This window comes from Curcuma longa, chromosome 21, assembly GCF_044706935.1.
Source record: "Curcuma longa cultivar G26 ecotype Majalengka, Jawa Barat chromosome 21, ITB_CL_G26_1.1, whole genome shotgun sequence".
Taxonomy (NCBI): Eukaryota; Viridiplantae; Streptophyta; class Magnoliopsida; order Zingiberales; family Zingiberaceae; genus Curcuma; species Curcuma longa.
In genome coordinates, this window is record NC_133881.1 from 2,406,291 (window position 1) to 2,428,155 (window position 21,865).

Sequence of the window (21,865 nt, forward strand, 5' to 3'; positions counted from 1 at the left end):
TCAAGCATTAATGATAAATTCCAGTCAGTCTCAATCCCTGAAGGTGGCCGGCCCGGTCCCACGGAAAACCTATCTCAAGCATTAATGACACGGTGTCATGTAGCTCATATGCCACGTTATTTTAGAACTAAATGATATTTGAAATATTTGGCAGTATTTGATGATTTTTATAACTATGAGGGTCTCTTTATAAAACGAGTTCGGGGGTCGATTGAAACATTCGATTTAGTTTAGGGATTTTATTTCGTCGTCGACTTCTTCGTTCTTCCTCTCCTTCCGATCTGATTGCTCGTGCGAGACTCTGTTGAAGATGGGGAGGATTCTTCGTAGCTGCTTGCAATCGATGTTGAAGATGGTCAACTCGGTGGGAGGACTTGTTGGGGTGGCGTTCATCCTATATGGCCTCTGGATGATGAGGGTCTGGTACCGCGAATTCCATTCCGATCGAACGCTGCCCTGGTTTGTGTTCTCTTTCACTTGCGGCTCAATTATGCCAAATTTTAATGATTGACATCTATAAAAAAAAAATCTTTTGACACTTAAGTAACATGTTGTGTTCTGTCTTTTGATATTTCAAATGTAATATATGGAAAATCAATAATTTTTATCTAGAAATGAAATAAAAAATGATTTTTTTAATGTTAAATTTGTTTGATAAGGTTTATTTATTGTGATATAGATTCTGTTCATTTGTCTTTCATCTCAGATAGATGCCCGTTAACCATGGAAGTAGCGTTTCTGATAGCCGAACGACTGTGGAATTAATGTTTATTTTGTCATAGTAACTGTGCTTTTATTTCATCTTAGTCATATGAGTTGAAACAAATTTTGTCTTTCTTTTTCCAAAAATTGTTTGATTGATCATTTATAAATGACGGTGCAAAAGTAAATGCATTCTGGCTATTTGAATAATCTCCAGTCTATAAGGTCTAACATTATGTTCGTGTCTCAGAACTTTAAAATGGAACAACAACCATGGATATCATCATGATCAGCAAACCTCTTGAGATAAAATACATATCTTTATCCTCATATTGCCGACTAATGAATTGGTTTTTAATTTAGTAACCAATTTGTTAGTATTATTTGTTTAGTTACCTAATTAGTCAAGTAGCCAAGCTTTGAAGATTATGAAATGAGGTTTAATTTTAGGAATTCAATTATTAAATTATATTTAATTAACCGGTAAGTAATGACCCAAAATCCAATTAGTTGGTCAGAGGAGTTAGGCAAAGCATAAGGGCTCTAATACATAAATATTTTCTAAGTTTTGTTTTGAAAAATTTTCAATGGTAAATAGTACTTGGAGTATATTTATTCTTGCAGTAAGGGGAGTTGTTATGCTATGTGGTTATTTGTTAAACATATGTTATACTATGAGTTAACAATTAAATATGATTGTGCTTTTCTTGATGTATTTAGATGGTTTCAACTAGTTGTCTTATATCCATATTTTCACTGCTTATTTATGTATTTGCAGGTTCATTTACACCTCCCTTGGGCTAGGAGTTTCTCTGTGTTTGATAACATGCTTTGGTCATATTGCTGCAGAAACATCTAATGGCCACTGCATTTCTTTTGTATCCTTATTGCAAATTATATTTTACTTAATGGCTCCTTTCTATTGTCATACACCATAATATTTCTACATCCGAAGAGTGAAATCAATTATAACTTTTTAAAGAACTTTATATGCTGCATTAATGAATACAGTTTGTTTCTGATTCTAACTAATATATCATCTTTACCTAGATGCATTCTCAATTTTCTTTACATAGAGCATATTTAGGCTGCCTACATTTTTTCTAGCTTAATGATATAACTTATTGATGAGTTTTAAATGCAACTAAAGACATCCATAAAAATGTCGACCCTATTGAACTTCTTTATAGATTGCCCTAGCATGAGTTTGTTGAATTGAAAATGCAGATACTTCAATCAAAGTATTAATCTAACTCTTGTCCTATGTATAGTAATTTACCTCATTTGATATTCACTTTAAGGTAAACTTTGTTCAATATTATTTGTTTTTATTTGTTCAATATTGTTTGTTTTGATTTGTTCCTTAGAATGTTAGAACTTGTATGTTGAAAATACTAAGTTTTAATTGTATGTAAAATGACTGTTGGATAAAAAATTTATAGATACATAAGTACATACATACATATATATGTGGTTAAGTTACATATTTTTATTACTAGAAAATGTAATTATATCTAATACTTCAGTCATGTAGGTGAACTTTGTTTTAAGTATAATTGGTTCCATTCTGGTGGCAATATTTTATGGACTTACAGAAATGCTTGAGCATACTTCAGTTATTTGTAACCTATTATTTGGTTATTTCCTTGCTAATTCTTCCCTTTGGTTTGCAGTTGTCCTTTTTAGGTAGCAATACTGATAAAACCATTTAATTTAATTGATTGCGTTAGTCTCAACTATCAGGGATCATGATCTAAGATGTGTCTCAATGTCTATTATCCTTAAAAAGTAATAGTACATGGTTTTAATCTTCTTGCTTGTTATGTTGGAGGCTGCAATAACTGCAGATGTAATTCTGAACAAAGATTGGGAGGAGGTAATTGTATCATGCATGATTGTATGTTGTATTGTGATCATCTTTTGAAATTTTTTTTTTAGTAGTTCTAATTTGATTGACCTTTTGCAGGATTTTCCAGATGACACAACTGGGAGATTTAATGAGTTTAAGAATTTTATTAGGTCAAACTTTGAGTTGTGCCAATGGGTTGGTTTAACTATTGTGACTGCCCAGGTATGGTTCTTTTGCAGTTAACTGAAAATGGAAATGCTACTTGCATTGACTCTGGTTTGTCTCATTTTAACCACTGAACTATCTTTAGATTTGACTATGAAAAACAAAATTTTCTAAATCTACTTAAATAGTTGAGGTCATGGTTAGATTGAGTATTGAGTATCTGGAATTAGTATGGTATCCATTGTCTCCTGATGCTTTTTCATTTTGCATCACAGTTTGACCCATATCTTTGTTAGACATAAGATCACCTGGATCAGTTTTCTCTTTTGCCCGACTAATCACAGATTTTAGCAATGGTTCATTTGAATCCGCCTAATGGCAGATTCAACAATAACTCCTTGAAGTTGTCATGTACTACTGCCCTTTGCATGACACTTGATGTTTACTGCCCCTTTTTAGATGATAAACATCTTGATATATCCTCAAGTATTAATTGTGGCAAGTTTGGTTTAGGAGATATCTAAGGCCTACTTAGCCAGAGTTGGGTGCATTTAAGCTTTTCGAGACGTCCTAAAAATTTATCAAAATTGTTTTTCAATATGCGCTCACTGTTTTATCTTGTTATTACAATGTTTTAGCAGAAATTTAATGAATGCATAAACACACTTTTTTCTAGAATAATGGTTAATTTTCTAATTTAATTAGATCCTTTCTTCTAAGTATAAAGTTTCATGATGCTAGGGAATGTCCATCTTCTTGGCCATGATTCTCAAGGCTCTCGGTCCACATAGGGGAAGCTCCTACGACAGTGATGATGATTCTGTGAATGCAAGGCTTCCCCTCTTAAGGAACCAAGTTCAGCAAGGAGCAACATATGTTTGTGACCCTCATGTTCCATATAAGAGTGACTCTTGGAATGTGAGTAATGCTTATCAATTTTAATCGTGATTTGGTTTTGCAAATTCTTCAGATACATGCCATATATTAGCAATTCTAGTCACACTCTATGTTTAAGTTCAAGCCATGTGAACCAAATCTAAGACCACTTTGCCCCCTTGTTTTTCGCAGGTTCGGTAAGATCTCATCTTCATGATGCAGAAACTAGTATGTATTGAAATTTCCAAAAGTTCATGGTCATAACCAAGAGTGAATGATTCTGTAAATTAACCGAATCAAGATGATATCAGTTATCTCGTGTAAGCAAGGCATGGTCATATTGATCTATTTCATGTTGTTGTGTGTGGTTTATATGAATAATCTAGTTTGCAATATTGTACCCATTGTGCATATATGGACTTTCATATGGTTTTAAAACTTTCGTGCTATTTAATCTTCTAAATTGATGTTGTTAAGGACATCTTCCATGCTAGCGTAGTGCGTCGGAGGTGATTAAAATAGAAATGAATCAAATTAATCAAAATTGAACCATCTGAATTTTTTTTTGAATTAATCAAATTATTATAAGAGATTTATCGCTTAAGTAAGAATATATAAATTTATTTATTTAAAATTTTATTAATTATTTTTTATTTTAATTTATTTGATTTAATCGAATAAAAAATTTTAAAATCGAAATGAATTAATCGATATAATTGATTTTTTTTAAAAATTAAAATTTTGGAATAATTAAAGTGAATTTTTAAATTCGTCTAAACAATTTATTAATATTATTATTCAAATTTGATTTAATAAGACGGAGTAAAACGTCGGTTAAAACAAATGAATTTGAATTTCGATTCAATTAATTCGAAAGTTTGATTTTTTTATATTAATTAATTAAATCAGTTTAATAGGTTCGATTTTAATTTTAAAATTTTAAATTAGATGAAATCGATTAAATAAAATATATTTTATATTATTAGTAATCAATTGATATAATATATTTAATAATCGATTGTTATAAGAATTTAAAATTTTTAATTGATGACTCTTATTCATCATTGATGTTCGAAAAGCAATTGATCAATCGACTGTTGATTAACCGTAGATATTGTTCGACTAATAGTGGGATTCGACTATTTTAATTTTCAATTAAATTAATGATTTTTTTATCAGTTTAATTTATTTAATTTTTATAAATTTGTTTGATTAAATTTTTATCAATTCAATTTATTGGATAGTTGAGAATCGACGAGAGGCGATGCTCATTAAAAAGTAAAAATTATTTAGAATGGTCTATTATTTTAGTTTTCTATTAAATTAATTAATTTTTTATCCAAGTTCAATTGATTTTTATATTAGTTTGCTTGTTCAATCGTTGGCATGGAATCGGTGGGAGTGCTCCCCGCGGTTGTGTTTATATAAAGATATTCTATATTCTATATTAAAAATAAAAATTAAATATACATTGACCTCTTTTTCTTCTTTAACTTGAAAAAATAAGTATGTGCTCTGTTCAATCTATTTCTTGATAAAAAATTTTCAATTCTAATCAACCAAATGTATTATTGATTCTTTAGGATAATATATTTAAAAATACTTGACGATTTCTTATTGATATTATTTCGAACATATCTAGTACATTCTAAAATAACTATAACTCTTACCTCCTTAATCTTATTGATATTTTCGAAGAAGAAAAAAATAAAAATAAATTAAATAGAAGTTACTACTTAGAAATCAAATTTTCTAAAAATTTAGTTGCAATTATCATTAAATTATTATTTATTTAAATTTAAAAATTAATATTAATGTAATTAAATAAAAATTTTCATTTTATATTTTATAGAGTAATAAAATAATAATTTTATGAAGTAATAATTAAGTAATACAATTTCTTTCTAACTATCAATTGTTCCTATCCTAAATCCACTAAATTATTATTCTTATTTAATTTAAGTATCTTCTTTCTATGCTATAATTTCGCGGAACCCTCCCTAGACTGGATCCACATTTAAATTTTAGGTCGGTCAAATTTGATCTTTGATCTATCACATTTTTGTTGAGGTTCCACATACTTTTTTTTTTAATTTTCTCTATCCTAAAGTTTCGAAATGAAAGAATCGAAAAAAAAGGAGGGAGGAATTTCAAATTTTGAGTCACTTAGAATTGTATCACTAATTTTATTCATTTCTTAGCATAATAAATAACTATAATAAAAAAAATGGGAATGACAAGGTATCAAGAATAAATTATTAATCTCTATCAATAGACTTGCTAAAGACTCAAACCATAGAGTACTTAGCACAGATGTTATATGGAGAGATATATTTTTATATTATTGTAGTTTAACATCATTTGTATTTATTTTACACAAAATTTCAAATTAAATGTTAAAATAGATATGCACAATTAATCAATAGATGAAATTTTCATCTAATCCCCTGTTCTATAAACATTACTGATAAAAAAAAATTTTATAGGTTAAATTTCAAATGCATATAATTCAATTTATGATATGTATAAGATTTTCAAGGGAAGAGAAGAAAGGATAAGAAAATTGTTTATAGATGGAGGGAAAAAAAGAAGATATGGTTGACAAAAAAAAGGATGTAGCACAGTTTGATAGTGCGTTTGTTTTCGGTACAAAATGTCACGAGTTCAAATCCTGTCATCCCTACCTATTACTTCTTCTAAGGATCATGTGTAGTTCAGTTTGATAGAGCGCGAGTCTTCAAAATCCGCATAAAGCGCTCGTAGTTTAGTTTGATAGAGCGCGAGTCTTCAAAATCCGATGTCGATGTCGTTATATATGATGTTTGTTTAAGGGGATGAATCTCAATGATCAAGAATTGATGTGTAAAAGAATTATAGAATACAAAAATCTTAGAGAAATATTCATTTTTATTAATTTTTTCATTTAACTTATTTCAAATAAGTCTATCTTGTTTAACCCAATGAATAGAGCTGGGATTATAGTTAAAGTAGCCAGTGGAAAAATCAAAATAACTAATTATAATATGACGATAATAAAAAATTATTTGACCGAATCAATTTAATTTCAATTAAAATTTTAATTTTGATCATTTCCCTTCTTTTTCAAGAGAATATATATAATCCATTTTTGAATGAATGTTTGATACTATTATTTTTTTATTTTTTTCATTGGACTTAGTACAGTAATAGATTGCTTAATTGCCCATAACATAATATTTCGAAAGAAAAGAAGAAAAAATGTCCCACAATCTATCAAAAAATAGAATTTTTACTTTCTTCAAGTCTAACCCGATTCAAAGATGACAACTTCCATTATCCTTTTAGATTTTATATTACACCTTTCCATATCGGGGAGTTCTATACTTCTAACTCGGTCAAGGAAGACTTTTATTTTGGATATAACAGTTGCATTATGAATATCGATTGTTATGGTCGAATTATTTTTCTTTCATTTCTATCCTTCATTAAGTATTATATACTATTTTATATTACATTACATAAAATATTCTATATTACATTAAATTATTATATTATATTATATTATATATATATTATATACAATTACATTATATATGTATATTATTATTACGACTACATCATAATTTACTTATGAGAATGAAATTCAATTTGCAATCTAACACTTATGTTTTCATATTTTGTAAGATCTTATTCTATTTTACTTTCTCAAAATGAATAGGAAACTACATTTTTAAGGCTTCAGATATAAAGTGATAAGTTGTTTCTCCAAATTATTAATTAATGCAGGCTTGAATGAATTGCTTGTGGCCCTACTGCTAACCTTGCCGTGATTCAATTTCCATGCATTCCTTTCCTTTCTCCACCATGTTAATGGCATATCATTTTAGATCCAAATGCCAATATCCCATCATTGTTGAAGATGGGGATCCTTTTACAAGAATTTTCTTTTAAATGGGAAACGCAATCAAAGGATGCTGGACATCTGGATTGATCGCCGTATGCGCTTCCCGATTTACCCTGGTGTCGGTGGGAAACTTCCGTGGGACCGGGTCGGCCACCCTCAGGGATTGAGTCCATGAGACTAACTGGGATTTATCATTTTTTTTTGAAGATGGGATCCTTCGTAGCTGTTTGCAATCGATGTTAAAGATGATCAACTCGGTGGGCAGACTTGTCGGTGTTTATCCTATATGATCTCTGGCTGATAAGGATAGTAAATTCCATTCAACCAACACTGTCATAGTCAAGGACGAATCCAAAAATTAGAGTTAGGAGAGCTTGACTTAATATAATAAATTATATATTATTATTCATATATATATATATAATAATAATAATAATAAGTAATTTACATTGTACCATTCAACAAAACTATACCCTACAAGATTTTGAAACATAAAATTCATCTATAACAGAATCTACATCTATATCCTTAGTTAAATCTTGTTCAATATAGAGTGTCAAGCAATCTTCAAGAAAATCATCCTCTATTTTATTATGAAGTGACGTCTTCACATGCTTCTTTGCTAAAAAGTCTCATCTACCTGTGGTGTTTGATTTGACATTCATCTAGTTGTGGTGTCGAATAGGATAGACCGAAGGCTATGTTAACTTGAGTCATGGAGAAAACTATATCGTGTTAACTCAGTTATGGACCATACTACATGGTACCATTATCTCTACCTAGAGACGATTCCATGAATTAGAGTTCAAGGAGTATAGTTCATTGAAAATTTACCCAAGTGGTTATCGAAAATTGCAAATAAACCTAGTTCATAGTGAATTCAGCCACCATATAATCTTCCATTAGATGGCTTGATTTCCCCTTCACCATGTCGGATGCTCTTCCCATAGATTTGGGCCTCGCCTTAAATTTGGGCTGGGCTACAGCCCAAGACAGCCATAGTGTATAGATCCGTCTCTGGTCATAATTTATTCCTCTTTCGTCATATTTTGCTATTTGTTAAGGCGTGATTATTTCAAATTTTGATGATTGACGTACGTTGATAAGAATCTTTTGACGCTTTAGTGACCCAGCTACGGTGTATTTACAGGAATTTTCCTCCAAATGGGGAACACAATCAACGGATGCTGGGCATCCGGATTGACCACCGTATGCGCTTCCCAATTTACCCTGGTGGTCGGTGGGAAACTTCCGTGGGACCGGGCCGACCACCCCCAGAGATGTGGCTACTGGGATTATCATTTTTTTTTTGACGATTTAGTGACGAGTTGTTTTCTATTTTTGATGTAATTAATCTTGGAAGAATCAAGAGTTTTTTATCTATAAATGAAAATAAAAATGAGTTTTTTTAACGTTAATCTGTTTGAATTTATTTATTATAATATAGATTCTGTTATTATCATTTGACTTTGATTGAGTAAAAAGTAGATTAAATTAAATTAATCGATTGAATTTAAAATTTTAATTAATTTGATTTAATCGATTCGATGTTTAAATTCTGTTAAATCGATTAAATCGAAGAATTTGACTGTCATGTTATTACGCATTGATTGATATAATAATCGATTAATAAATATATAACAATCGATTATTATTCTTGAACTATAATTTAAAATTCTTAATTTGTGACTCATACTTCTTGCTCATGTTCGGATAGCAATTGATTAATCGACTGTTCCACTAACAATAGATTGATGGATTCGACCGTCTAAAAGTTTGATTTTTTTAATTTTTGATTAAATTAATTAATTTTTTATCAATTCGGTTTATTTGATTTTCATAGAGAAGTTCGGCCTGTTGGATTTGTAAAAAAAATTTTGATTTGTTTGATTTTGACCTAATCGATTCAGTTTGTCAAAAAAAAGGTGTGAATTGTTCGATTTCAATTTAATCTGTTCGGTCAATTCTTTCAATTCGATTATTAACGGATTGCTCAGCCATATGTATGGATATTTGTCAATCCTTTCTATTGTCATATACCATAATATTTCTACATCCAAAGAGTGAAATCAATTATAACTTTTTAAAGAACTTTATATGTTGTATTAATGAATACAGTTTGTTTCTGATTCTAACTAATATATCATCTTTACCTAGCTGCATTCTCAATTTTCTTTACATAAAGCATATTTTGGTTGCCCATATTTTTTCTAGCTTAATGATAAAACTTATTGATGAGTTTTAAATGCAAAATGTTGACCCTATTAAACTTCTTTATAAATTGCCCTAGCATGAGTTTGTTGAATTGAAAATGCAGACACTTCAATCAAAGTATCAATCTAGCTCTTGTCCTATGTGTAGTAATTTACCTCAATTGATATTCACTTTAAGGTAAACATTGTTCAATACTGTTTGTTTTTATTTGTTCAGTATTGTTTGTTCTTGTAGAATATTAGAACTTTGTATGTTGAAAATACTAAGTTTTAATTGTATGTAAAATGACTGTTGGATAAAAAACTTATAGATACATAAGTACATACATACGTACATTACGAAAATAACCACAAATAGCGACGGATTTAGCGATTGAATTATAATCGATCGCTATTATAGTAACCGATTATTAACTTTAGTCGCTATTTAGCGACCGATTATATATCGGTCGTTAATTTAACGACCGATTATAATTTGATCGTTAATTTAACGACGAAATTATAATCGATCGCTATTTAGCGACGAACGTTAAAAATCGATTGTTAATTAGCGACTGAAGTTAAACATTGGTCGCTAAAATAGCTACCGAATTAACATTGGGTCGCTAATTTTGAAGTTGCATGTCATACTAGAAAATGTGGTTAAGTTACATATTTTTATTACTAGAAAATGCAATTATATCTAATACTTCAGTCATGTAGGTGAACTTTGTTTTAAGTATAATTGGTTTCATTTTGGTGGCGATATTTTATGGATTTACAAAACAAATGCTTGAGCATATTTCAGTTATTTGTAACCTATTGTTTGGTTGTTTCCTTGCTAATTCCTCTCTTTAGTTTGCAGTTATTAGCAATACTGATAAAACTATTTAATTTAATTGATTGCATTAGTCTCAACTATCAGGCATCATGATCTAAGATGTGTCTCAATGTCTATTATCCTTAAAAAGTAATAGTACATGATTTTAATCTTCTTGCTTGTTATGTTGAAGGCTGCAATAATTGCACTTGTAATTCTGAACAAAGATTGGGAGGAGGTACTTGTATTATGTTTTATTGTGATCATCATTTGAAATTTTTATTTGAGTAGTTCCTATTCGATTGATCTTTTGCAAGTTTTACTAGATGACACAACTGGGAGATTTAATGAGTTTAAAAATTTTATTAAGTCAAACGTTGAGTTTTGCAAATGGGTTGGTTTAACTATTGTGACTGAACAGATATGGTTCTTTTGCAGTTAAGAAAATGGAAATGCTACTTGCATTAACTCTGGTTTGTCTCATTTTTAACCATTGAACTATCTTTAGATTTGACTATGAAAAACAAAATTTTCTAAATCTACTTAGATACCTGGTGTTGCCTAGGGGTGAGTACAAATTTGGTTAAACTGATCGAATTTATAAATTTATTTTGGTTATTTTGAAAATTTGTTTTTTTCTAAAAAAGTCGATTAATTCGGTTCGATTTTGATTTTAAAATTTCTTATTCGATTAAATCGAATAAATTGAATTAATCAAAATAAAAAAATAATTTATAAATTCCTAAGTAAATGAATTTATAAATATCTAATTAATTGGTAAATCTTTCATAATATTTAAAATTTTGATTATTTTGGTTAATTCGATCGAAAATTAAATTAACTGATATTTTATCGGTTTGATTTATTCAGTTTTTATTTAAAAATTTAATCGGTTCAATTAGTTAAAAAATTAATTCGATTCGGTTCGATTCGGTGTTAACCAAATACTCACCTAATGGTGCCCCATGTAGTAAACTGCATTGTCAAGGCCAATTGTTTGATTGTTTCCTTGCTAATTCCTCTCTTTGGTTTGAAGTTGTCCTTTGAAGGTAGCAATACTGATAAAACCATTTAATTTAATTAATTGCATTAATCTCAACTATTAGGGATCATGATCTAAGATGTGTCTCAATGTCTATTATCCTTAAAAAGTAACAGTATATGATTTTAATCGTCTTTTCTTCTGCAAAAGATGTAATTCTAAACAAAGATTGGGAGGAGGTAATTGTATCACACATGATTGTATGTTGTATTATGATCATCTTTTGAAAATTTTGTATTAGCAGTTCCAATTTGATTGATCTTTTGTAGGATTTTCTAGAATATTAACCACAAATAATGATGGATTTAACGATCGAATTATAATCGATCGCTATTTTAGCGATCGATTATTAATTTCGATCGCTATTTAGCGACCGATTATATATCGATCGCTAATTTAACGATCGATTATAATTTGAACGTTAATTTAGCGATGAAATTATAATCGATCGCTATTTAGTAACAAACGTTAAAAATCGATTGTTAATTAGCGACCGAAATTAAACATTAGTTGCTAAAACAGCTACCGAATTAACATTGGGTCGCTAATTTTGAAGTTGTATGTCATACTAGAAAGAAAATGTGGTTAAGTTACATATTTTTATTACTAGAAAATGTAATTATATCTAATACTTCAGTCATGTAGGTGAACTTTGTTTTAAGTATAATTGGTTTCATTTTGGTGGCGATATTTTATGGACTTAAAGAACAAATGCTTGAGCATACTTCAGTTATTTGTAACCTATTGTTTGGTTGTTTCCTTGCTAATTCCTCTCTTTGGTTTGCAGTTGTTAGCAATACAGATAAAACTATTTAATTTAATTGATTGCATTAGTCTCAACTATCAGACATCAAGATCTAAGATGTGTCTCAATGTCTATTATCCTTAAAAAGTAACAGTATATGGTTTTAATCTTCTTGCTTGTTATGTTGGAGGCCGCAATAACTGCACTTGTAATTCTGAACAAAGATTGGGAGGAGGTACTTGTATCATGCATGATTGTATGTTTTATTGTGATCATCATTTGAAATTTTTGTTTGAGTAGTTCCTATTTGATTGATCTTTTACAGGTTTTTTCAGACGACACATCTGGGAGATTTAATGAGTTTAAGAATTTTATTAAGTCAAACATTGAGTTTTGCAAATGGGTTGGTTTAACTATTGTGGCTGCCCAGGTATGGTTCTTTTGCAGTTACTAGATTATTAATCATAAATAGCGACAGATTTAACGATTGAATATAATCAATCGTTATTTTAGCGACCGAAGTTAACTTTGGTCTTTATTTAGCGACCGATTATATATCGGTCGCTAATTTAACGACTGATTATAATTTAGTCGTTAATTTAGTGACAGAATTATAATCGGTCGTTATTTAACGACAGACATTAAAAATCAATTATTAATTAGCGACCGAAGTTAAACATTGGTCGCTAAAACAGCTACCGAATTAATATTGGATCGCTAATTTTAAAATTGAATGTCATACTAGAAAATGTTGTTAAGTTACATATTTTTATTACTAGAAAATGCAAATTGTCAAGGCCAATTGTTTGATTGTTTCCTTGCTAATTCCTCTCTTTGGTTTGCAATTGTCCTTTGTAGGTAGCAATACTGATAAAACCATTTAATTTAATTAATTGCATTAATCTCAACTATTAGGGATCATGATCTAAGATGTGTCTCAATGTCTATTATCCTTAAAAAGTAACAGTACATGATTTTAATCTTCTTGCTTGTTATGTTGGAGGCTGCAATAACTACAGATGTAATTCTAAACAAAGATTGGGAGGAGGTAATTGTATCACGCATGATTGTATGTTGTATTATGATCATCTTTTGAAAATGTTGTATTAGCAGTTCCAATTTGATTGATCTTTTGCAGGATTTTCTAGATTATTAACCACAAATAACGATGAATTTAACGATCGAATTATAATCGATCGTTATTTTAGCGATCGATTATTAACTTCGGTCGCTATTTAGCGATCGATTATATATCGGTCGCTAATTTAACGATCAATTATAATTCAATCGTTAATTTAGTGACGGAATTATAATCGATCGCTATTTAGCGACGAACGTTAAAAATCGATTATTAATTAGCGATCGAAATTAAACATTGGTCGCTAAAACAGCTACCGAATTAACATTGGGTCGCTAATTTTGAAATTGCATGTCATACTAGAAAGAAAATGTGGTTCAGTTACATATTTTTATTACTAGAAAATGCAATTATATCTAATACTATGTAGGTGAACTTTGTTTTAAGTATAATTGGTTTCATTTTGGTGGCAATATTTTATGGATTTACAGAACAAATGCTTGAGCATACTTCAGTTATTTGTAACCTATTGTTTGGTTGTTTCCTTGCTAATTCCTCTCTTTGGTTTGCAGTTGTTAGCAATACTGATAAAACTATTTAATTTAATTGATTGCATTAGTCTCAACTATCAGACATCATGATCTAAGATGTGTCTCAATGTCTATTATCCTTAAAAAGTAACAGTATATGGTTTTAATCTTCTTGCTTGTTATGTTGGAGGCCGCAATAACTGCACTTGTAATTCTGAACAAAGATTGGGAGGAGGTACTTGTATCATGCATGATTGTATGTTTTATTGTAATCATCATTTGAAATTTTTGTTTGAGTAGTTCCTATTTGATTGATCTTTTACAGGTTTTTTTAGACGACACAACTAGGAGATTTAATGAGTTTAAGAATTTTATTAAGTCAAACGTTGAGTTTTGCAAATGGGTTGGTTTAACTATTGTGGCTGCCCAGGTATGGTTCTTTTGCAATTACTAGATTATTAATTATAAATAGCGACAGATTTAACGATCGAATTATAATCGATTGTTATTTTAGCGACCGAAGTTAACTTTGGTCGCTATTTAGCGATCGATTATATATCGGTCGCTAATTTAACGACCGATTATAATTTGATCATTAATTTAACGATGGAATTATAATCGATCGTTATTTGACGACAGATATTAAAAATCGATTATTAATTAGCGATCGAAGTTAAACATTGGTCGCTAAAACAGCTACCGAATTAACATTGGGTCACTAATTTTGAAGTTGCATGTCATACTAGAAAATGTGGTTAAGTTACATATTTTTATTACTAGAAAATGCAATTATATCTAACACTTCAGTCATGTAGGTGAACTTTGTTTTAAGTATAATTGGTTTCATTTTGGTGGCGATATTTTATTGATTTACAGAACAAATGCTTGAGAATACTTCAGTTATTTGTAACCTATTATTTGGTTGTTTCCTTGCTAATTCCTCTCTTTGGTTTGCAGTTGTTAGCAATACTGATAAAACTATTTAATTTAATTGATTGCATTAGTCTCAACTATCAGGCATCATGATCTAAGATGTCTCAATGTCTATTATCCTTAAAAAGTAACAGTACATGGTTTTAATCTTCTTGCTTGTTATGTTGGAGGCCGCAATAACTGTTGGAGGCCGCAATAACTGCACTTGTAATTCCCAACAAAGATTGGGAGGAGGTACTTGTATCATCCATGATTGTATGTTTTATTGTGATCATCATTTGAAATTTTTGTTTGAGTAGTTCCTATTTCATTGATCTTTTGTAAGTTTTTCTAGATGACACAACTGGGAGATTTAATGAGTTTAAGAATTTTATTAAGTCAAACATTGAGTTTTGCAAATGGGTTGGTTTAACTATTATGACTGTCCAGGTATGGTTCTTTTGCAGTTACTAGATTATTAACCACAAATAGTGACGAATTTAACGATCGAATTATAATCAGTCGTTATTTTAACGACCAATTATTAACTTCGGTCGTTATTTAGCGATCGATTATAATTTGATCATTAATTTAACGACGGAATTATAATCGGTTGCTATTTAGCAACGGACATTAAAAATTGATTATTAATTAGTGACCGAAGTTAAACATTAGTCGCTAAAACAATTACCAAATTAACATTGGATCGCTAATTTTGAAGTTGCATGTCATGCTAGAAAATGTGATTAAGTTACATATTTTTATTACTAGAAAATGCAATTATATCTAATACTTCAGTCATGTAGGTGAACTTTGTTTTAAGTATAATTGGTTTCATTTTGGTGGCAATATTTTATGGATTTACAGAACAAATGCTTGAGCATATGCTTCAGTTATTTGTAACCTATTGTTTGGTTGTTTCCTTGCTAATTACTCTCTTTGGTTTGCAGTTGTTAGCAATACTGATAAAACTATTTAATTTAGTTGATTGCATTAGTCTCAACTATCAGACATCATGATCTAAGATGTGTCCCAATGTTTATTATCCTTAAAAAGTAATAGTACATGATTTTAGTCTTCTTGCTTGTTATGTTGGAGGCCGCAATAACAGCACTTGTAATTCTGAACAAAGAGTGGGAGGAGGTACTTGTATCATGCATGATTATATGTTTTATTGTGATCATCATTTGATATTTTTGTTTGAGTAGTTCCTATTTGATTGATCTTTTGCAGGTTTTTCCAAATGACACAAATATTTATAAATTTATAAATTGCCTTAGTATGAGTTTGTTGAATTGAAAATACAAATATTTCAATCAAAGTATTAATCTAGCTCTTATCCTATTTGTCTGAAGTAATTTACCACATTCGATATTCACTTTAAGGCAAACTTTGTTCAAAGTGTGTGAAGACATTCCATTTTGTTCAATACTATTTATTTTTATTTTTTCCTTTAGAATGTTAGAACTTGTATGTTGAAAATCTCTAAGTTTTAATTGTACGTAAAATGACGGTTCGATTGAAAACTTATAGATACGTACATATATTATTTATGATAAAGTTTATTTATTATGATATAAATTTTACTATGTTCATTTGTCTTTCATCTTAGATAGATAAGGATGATCAAAAGATTAGTTAAATTAAATTAACCAACTGAATTTAAAATTTTAATTAATGCTCGATCGTTATGTTATTTGTAGTCAATTGATAAATACATAACAATCAACTGTTATATTCGAATCAAAGTTTAAAATTCTTAATTCGTAACTCACGTTCATCGTTCACACCTGGTAAACAGCTGCTCAATTGATCAATCGGTTGCTCGACTAATGGTCAATCGGTGGATTTGATATTTCGATTGTTTGAAAATTTGATTATTTTAATTTTTGACTAAATTAATTATTTTTTTATTAGTTTGATTTTTCGTAGGAAAGTTCGATCAGTTTAGTTTGTCAAAAAAAAAGTTTGATTTATTCGATTCTAATTTAATCGATTCGATCGGTGGGTTTAGTTTGTAAAAAAAAATTAATTTATTCAATTTTAACCATGGGATTAGGATTTCTAATAACCAAATAATGTGAAATTAATGTTCTCATATTTTACAAAATTAAAATGGCGACTTAGTCCAACTCGGTCATCTCAAATTGTTAATATCATCATTCAAATTTAATTTTACTTTGATATATTTGGAGGGCATAACATGCCATAATTTAGTTATGAGAATGAAATTGAATGTACAATTTAACACTTGTGTCTTGTTATTTTGTAAGATCTTATTCTCTTTTAATTTCTGAAAATGAATAGGAAACTACATTTTTAAGGCTTCAGATATAAAATGATGAGTTGTCACTCCAAACTACTAATGCAGGCATGAATGAATTGCTTGTGGACCTGATGCTAACCTTGCCGTGATTCAATTTCCATGCATCCCTTTCCTTTCCCCACCATGTTAATGGCCATCATTTTAGATCTATACCAATATTCTTAGATCAATAAATGGAACAATAACAAAGTAGATTGGATGCATTCAAATGCATAGCATATCTGACAACTATTTTTTTTACTTTATTAGAAGATTTAACATCACCAAATTTAAGATTCTAAGATTTCCACAGTAACTTGGCAAGAATTACTAAATAATCATAGATGCTCAAAGGACTTTTAAGGCGAAAAAGGAAAAACTTAGCAACTAGTTAAACAAAATAGAAAGGATTAGCACAAGTGAAATTGGAGACGTACATAAATTTTATGAGTTAAGAGTTGTTGATGAGTAATGAATGATTTTCAGAGAATTGGATAAACACACTGACTATGGCTCTTGCTTATTAGATCTTTGTCTTGCTCAATCTCGCACATGTTTCCTCCCATATAGTCACAATTGAAGATCTATCTAGACATAGCAATGCTGACATTTTACGACGGTCGGAGCATATGCTGGATCTGAGAGTACCTGATGCTTCAGTGCATTACCTTTCAAATGGCTGCATTGAACTTGTTTTACCAAATGAGTTATGAACTATCAAATAACATCCTTACAAAGATAAACTTTTCTATGTATTCTCAAGAACAGAAATTAACACTGACAATTCCATCTATAGAGATCATGAAACAAATCTCTTAATCCTATGTGACAACCGCAGCTTTAGTTTCCTAACCACTGTTGGTTGAATTGGACTCTATTTGGACCACATAGCCCCTAAGAGATGGTATCCGAGTCGCAAGATCGGTGGAAGAACTCTGCTTCTTCTGCAGCCTTCTTCTCGCGATGTATCCTCTTATCCATGGGGTCACATCCTCACTGATCTTGATCATCAAGAAGAAAAATATCCTGTAAATTACTATCATGCTGAAGAGGACTGAAAGATCAAACCATTTCGATCGGTTGACATCGATCTGAAAGATGTACTCGAGTATGTATTCGCCTGGAATCTTCGGTAGGTCGGGTGTCTGGTTGTCAAATACTAGGCCTCTCAAGTCATTTTGATACTGACCCTGCAATCAAGGCATCACTCTCAGTAAAAAACTGAATGAATTACATTCCATAACAAGTATTATGAGCATCAATTACTTGTGTATCATACCTGTAATGCCCAGTAGTGGAAGCTGATATATGTCATTGGGTACCTCCAAAAGGGCTTTGGGATGTCATTAGGAAGTCTAAAGTAGCCAGAAACAAGCATGAATATTCCCTGTTTATCGTCAAATTGTAAGACAAATAGTTTCAAGTTTCAGAATGCAGTTAAGCTTTCATGTTATTTTACTCAAAAGCAAAATGTTTAGTACCTGAATTCCGGCACCTATGATGATTCCCATTAGAAAGTTAGGGACTACACTAGCAATGGCCATCATCAAGCTCTCGACCACGGTGACACTCGCATAGAGAGCCAACACGAAAAATAAGTAATGTGTAAAGCCTGGGTGAAGGTGCACCATGAAATAGCAAAGAGTTCCTGAGACTAAAGTTATCATGATCAAGAAAGGCATTGCAGAAAGGGTGTTGCTGATGACAAATGCTATGACACCATAATGGCCATTGAGCCTTTCTCTCTGAAAAACCTGAATGAGGATGAGAAAAGAGGGAATTAGTTGAGTTTAAATGTTGCCATTGCTATATTAACAACTAGGTTAGCCTTTAAATAGACCTTCATATCTTCCACAAAGGATGGGAATCCACCAATAGACATAAATGTCACGAAGCCGAAGACGAATGAAGCACATGCTCCCCGAGCCTGCGATAAGATAAGATGTTGAAATGTTAATTAGCTGAAAACAATTTGAATATAGGTCTAGAACAAGGTGTTACAGTTGAAAGTATGGACCTTAACCTATGCTTGACTAGCAACATGAAAGGCCTAATTGCAAATCTCTTGCTTTGATATATACAGTAAAATTGTAGGAAAGAAATGAATGCAATGTAGTGAAGGGATCTGAATAGAGTACCAGTATAGAGGTGTATCCAGTTCCAACATTCAAATAGATGGTCCCAATGCAGATGGTCACAACAATATAGATCAGCAGCCTTAGCCAGTAGTAACCAAAGTCTCTCGACATGTTCACGAACGATCGCTTCGTCAAGGTAAAAGCTTGCATCAAGAAGCTAGCCTGACTACCTCCTGAATCTAACACCGTTCCTTTCTGCAACATTTGCTACAAGTTCAGTTCCTGAGTTTATGCAACTTCATTCAATGTGAAACAAGCACATACCACTCTTGAAATCCCATCCACTTTCTGTGTTGCAGAGTAATAATACTGAGAGTGATTGTAGAACTCGATCAATGTTCTTATCGCTTCCGATGTTGTCATTCTTTCGAGGGGATCATCACTTCTTTCCACCTGAACAATTGCAATACAAACATAAAGAGTTTGTTTTCTCTATACAAATTTGGAAGCAAGAAAGGAAGTTTGTCAGTGTAGCAGCATACTCTTGTCTTTAGAGATCCCTTTAGGGTAGCTTTCACTTTGTCGAAATCCGAGTTTATGCACCTTAAGAAATGGTCTGATGGATTCCTTAGAGGTGGGCAGGGAAATCCAGCTTGAGCAAAGAACTACCATGTAAATCAGTATATTGATGTTATATATGTGTGCAGATCTCTCGATCTCTTTCATGAACAAACATGAAGATGTGCAGGGAGATTGGCTGTATACCTCACAAGCCTCCGAAGTCTGCCCAAAGTAGACAGTTTTGCCGCCGGAGAGCAAATAAAGGCGATCAAACAGCTCGAAGACCTCGCTGCTGGGCTGGTGAATCGAGGCGATCACAGTCCTGCCGTCTCTTGACAAACCTCGCAGCGTTTGCGTCACGAAGAAGGCTGAAGCGCTGCAAAATCAATGGCGTGCTTTTCACAAATCCGTGATGAAGTTTATCGCCCATGGTGGGAGCTTTAACTGTTACCTGTCGAGGCCACTGGTTGGCTCGTCCAGGAAGAGCAGCCTCGGCCTCATGAGGATCTCAAGGCCGATGCTGACCCTCCTCTTCTCTCCGCCGCTGATCCCCCGGAGATGCCAATTTCCGATCACGGTGTCTGCGCAGTCCTGGAGGCCCATCTCCATGATGGTCCCTTCCACCAGAGCTCGCTTCTCCTCCCTCGGCATCTTGTCCGGCATCCGGAGACGGGCGGAGTAAGAGATCATCTCCCTCACCGTCAAAGTTCCGATCAAGGTGTCATCCTGTGTCACGTATGCCTGAAATGGGAAAGCATTAATTGCTCGAAGTGGTTCTAGTCGTTCATAGTAAGCTCGTATCGTTGTTCTTTGGATATTTGCAGAAAAGATTGAAGCAGAGGAAACCGCGTCACGTATTTGGATTAAATCAACGTACAGCGGTCCCGAAGGAGAGCTTGGCCTTGCGGCCGTTGAGGAGGATGGCGCCGGAGAGGAAGGCGTTGGCGGCGAGGCGGCCTGCGAGGGCGTCGAGCAGAGTCGACTTGCCGGAGCCCGACGGGCCCATGAGCGCCGTCAGAGCCCCGGGCTCGGCGAAGCCGGTGAGGCCCTCCAGCACGCGGTGCGTCTCGCCGCCCGCCACCGTCACTGTCACCGTCAGCTCCTTCCACGTGAGTCTCGCCGACACGTCGCCGAGCAGCTCCACGTTCGTCTTCTCCTTCCACAGCGTCTCGCTCAGCGGGCTCAGCCCTTTTCCCACCACCAGCCCGTTCCCCGCCGGCTTGTTCGCCTCGATCTCCATCATCACCTCCGCCGCCGTCTTCATCTATGGATTCAGCGAGCTTGTTCTTGCACTCGTAAACTAGTCGGCAGCCAGAGAAAGGTACGACTTCGAGATCAAAATCGAGTGCTTAACCATTACTATAACAGAGGAGGTATAAATATGCGATCGTTGCCAAGGAAAATCAAACCGACTTCGATTTGGCAGCTCTTAATCCGCGGATTGACGCATGGGTCGTGGATGTGCATTCATTAATTGCGGCAGCTGGTTGTTGTGGTGCAATCAATGGCGAGGCCGGCAAGCTCAAATCTCTCCCTCTCACTGTTTGCGCACTGCAACTGGACCACATAATTAGCTAGTGGTTGCAAAGAACACATTAAATTCTGAAACCTAAGCCAGGGAGTAGAACTATTTCTATCTCTATTTTCACTTGTTCTTGGGAGAATATTCTTAATCATAGTAGGAGTATGTCTTTATCTTTATCTTGGGAAATTAACTCAAACCATAAATTTGTGCCATTTTTTTTTCCTTCTCTCATCTTTATTTCTTTATCAGACTCTTCAAATCACCACTGTATTTCCTTCTTCATTATTAATTGCTTGCATGATATGTAGTAGACAAACTATTGAGTGTGTTAAAAAGGACAGTTCAGTGCAATTTGAATCCCTATTCTCCAATTCACACGTAACAACATTATCGTTGCTGAGTGTATTAAGGAAAAAAAAAGAAAAAAAAATTAAATGGACTTGTGTTTCATTTTTAATTAAAGTTGATTTTAACGAAATATCTTTACAATCTTGATCATCTAGCTTCTATAATGCTTAGAATCTAGATGTTAACTTCTACAACGTATAGAAACTAATTACTAATTTTTATACGTGGTAGAAGTTAATAGTTAATTTCTAGTA

General features: G+C 32.3%; 2 protein-coding genes across 2 annotated transcripts; one reads left to right on the forward strand and one right to left on the reverse strand.

Annotated features, from left to right (window-relative positions):
* Positions 1-225: 225 nt before the first annotated feature.
* LOC141814124 (tetraspanin-19-like) lies at positions 226-4,030 on the forward strand. Its single transcript, XM_074702089.1, has 6 exons — positions 226-459; positions 1,481-1,580; positions 2,498-2,578; positions 2,669-2,773; positions 3,458-3,634; positions 3,785-4,030. Exons 1-6 carry the CDS (start codon positions 311-313, stop codon positions 3,791-3,793), a joined length of 621 nt encoding a protein of 206 aa, XP_074558190.1. The 5' UTR covers positions 226-310; the 3' UTR covers positions 3,794-4,030.
* A 13,584-nt stretch (positions 4,031-17,614) lies between these two features.
* LOC141814826 (ABC transporter G family member 11-like) lies at positions 17,615-21,096 on the reverse strand. The gene is made up of 10 exons (XM_074702776.1): positions 20,616-21,096; positions 20,190-20,479; positions 19,943-20,114; positions 19,720-19,842; positions 19,502-19,630; positions 19,238-19,432; positions 18,940-19,026; positions 18,581-18,853; positions 18,379-18,486; positions 17,615-18,289 (listed from the first exon to the last, which is right to left on the reverse strand). The coding sequence occupies exons 1-10, from the start codon at positions 21,000-21,002 to the stop codon at positions 17,948-17,950; spliced, it is 2,106 nt and encodes a 701-aa protein (XP_074558877.1). The 5' UTR covers positions 21,003-21,096; the 3' UTR covers positions 17,615-17,947.
* Positions 21,097-21,865: the final 769 nt, after the last annotated feature.

Bases quoted from the DNA above. Each gene is read 5' to 3' on its own strand.
- LOC141814826 (XM_074702776.1), bottom strand. From the start codon at position 21,002: ATGAAGACGGCGGCGGAGGTGATGATGGAGATCGAGGCGAACAAGCCG. The intron at 19,433-19,501 runs GTATGTGCTTGT...CAAATGTTGCAG, and splicing joins TGGATGGGATTTCAAGAGTG to AAAGGAACGGTGTTAGATTC. The intron at 19,027-19,237 runs GTACTCTATTCA...ATCTTATCGCAG, and splicing joins CTGGATACACCTCTATACTG to GCTCGGGGAGCATGTGCTTC.
- LOC141814124 (XM_074702089.1), top strand. From the start codon at position 311: ATGGGGAGGATTCTTCGTAGCTGCTTGCAATCGATGTTGAAGATGGTC. The intron at 460-1,480 runs GTTTGTGTTCTC...ATGTATTTGCAG, and splicing joins TCCGATCGAACGCTGCCCTG to GTTCATTTACACCTCCCTTG. The intron at 2,774-3,457 runs GTATGGTTCTTT...TCATGATGCTAG, and splicing joins TAACTATTGTGACTGCCCAG to GGAATGTCCATCTTCTTGGC.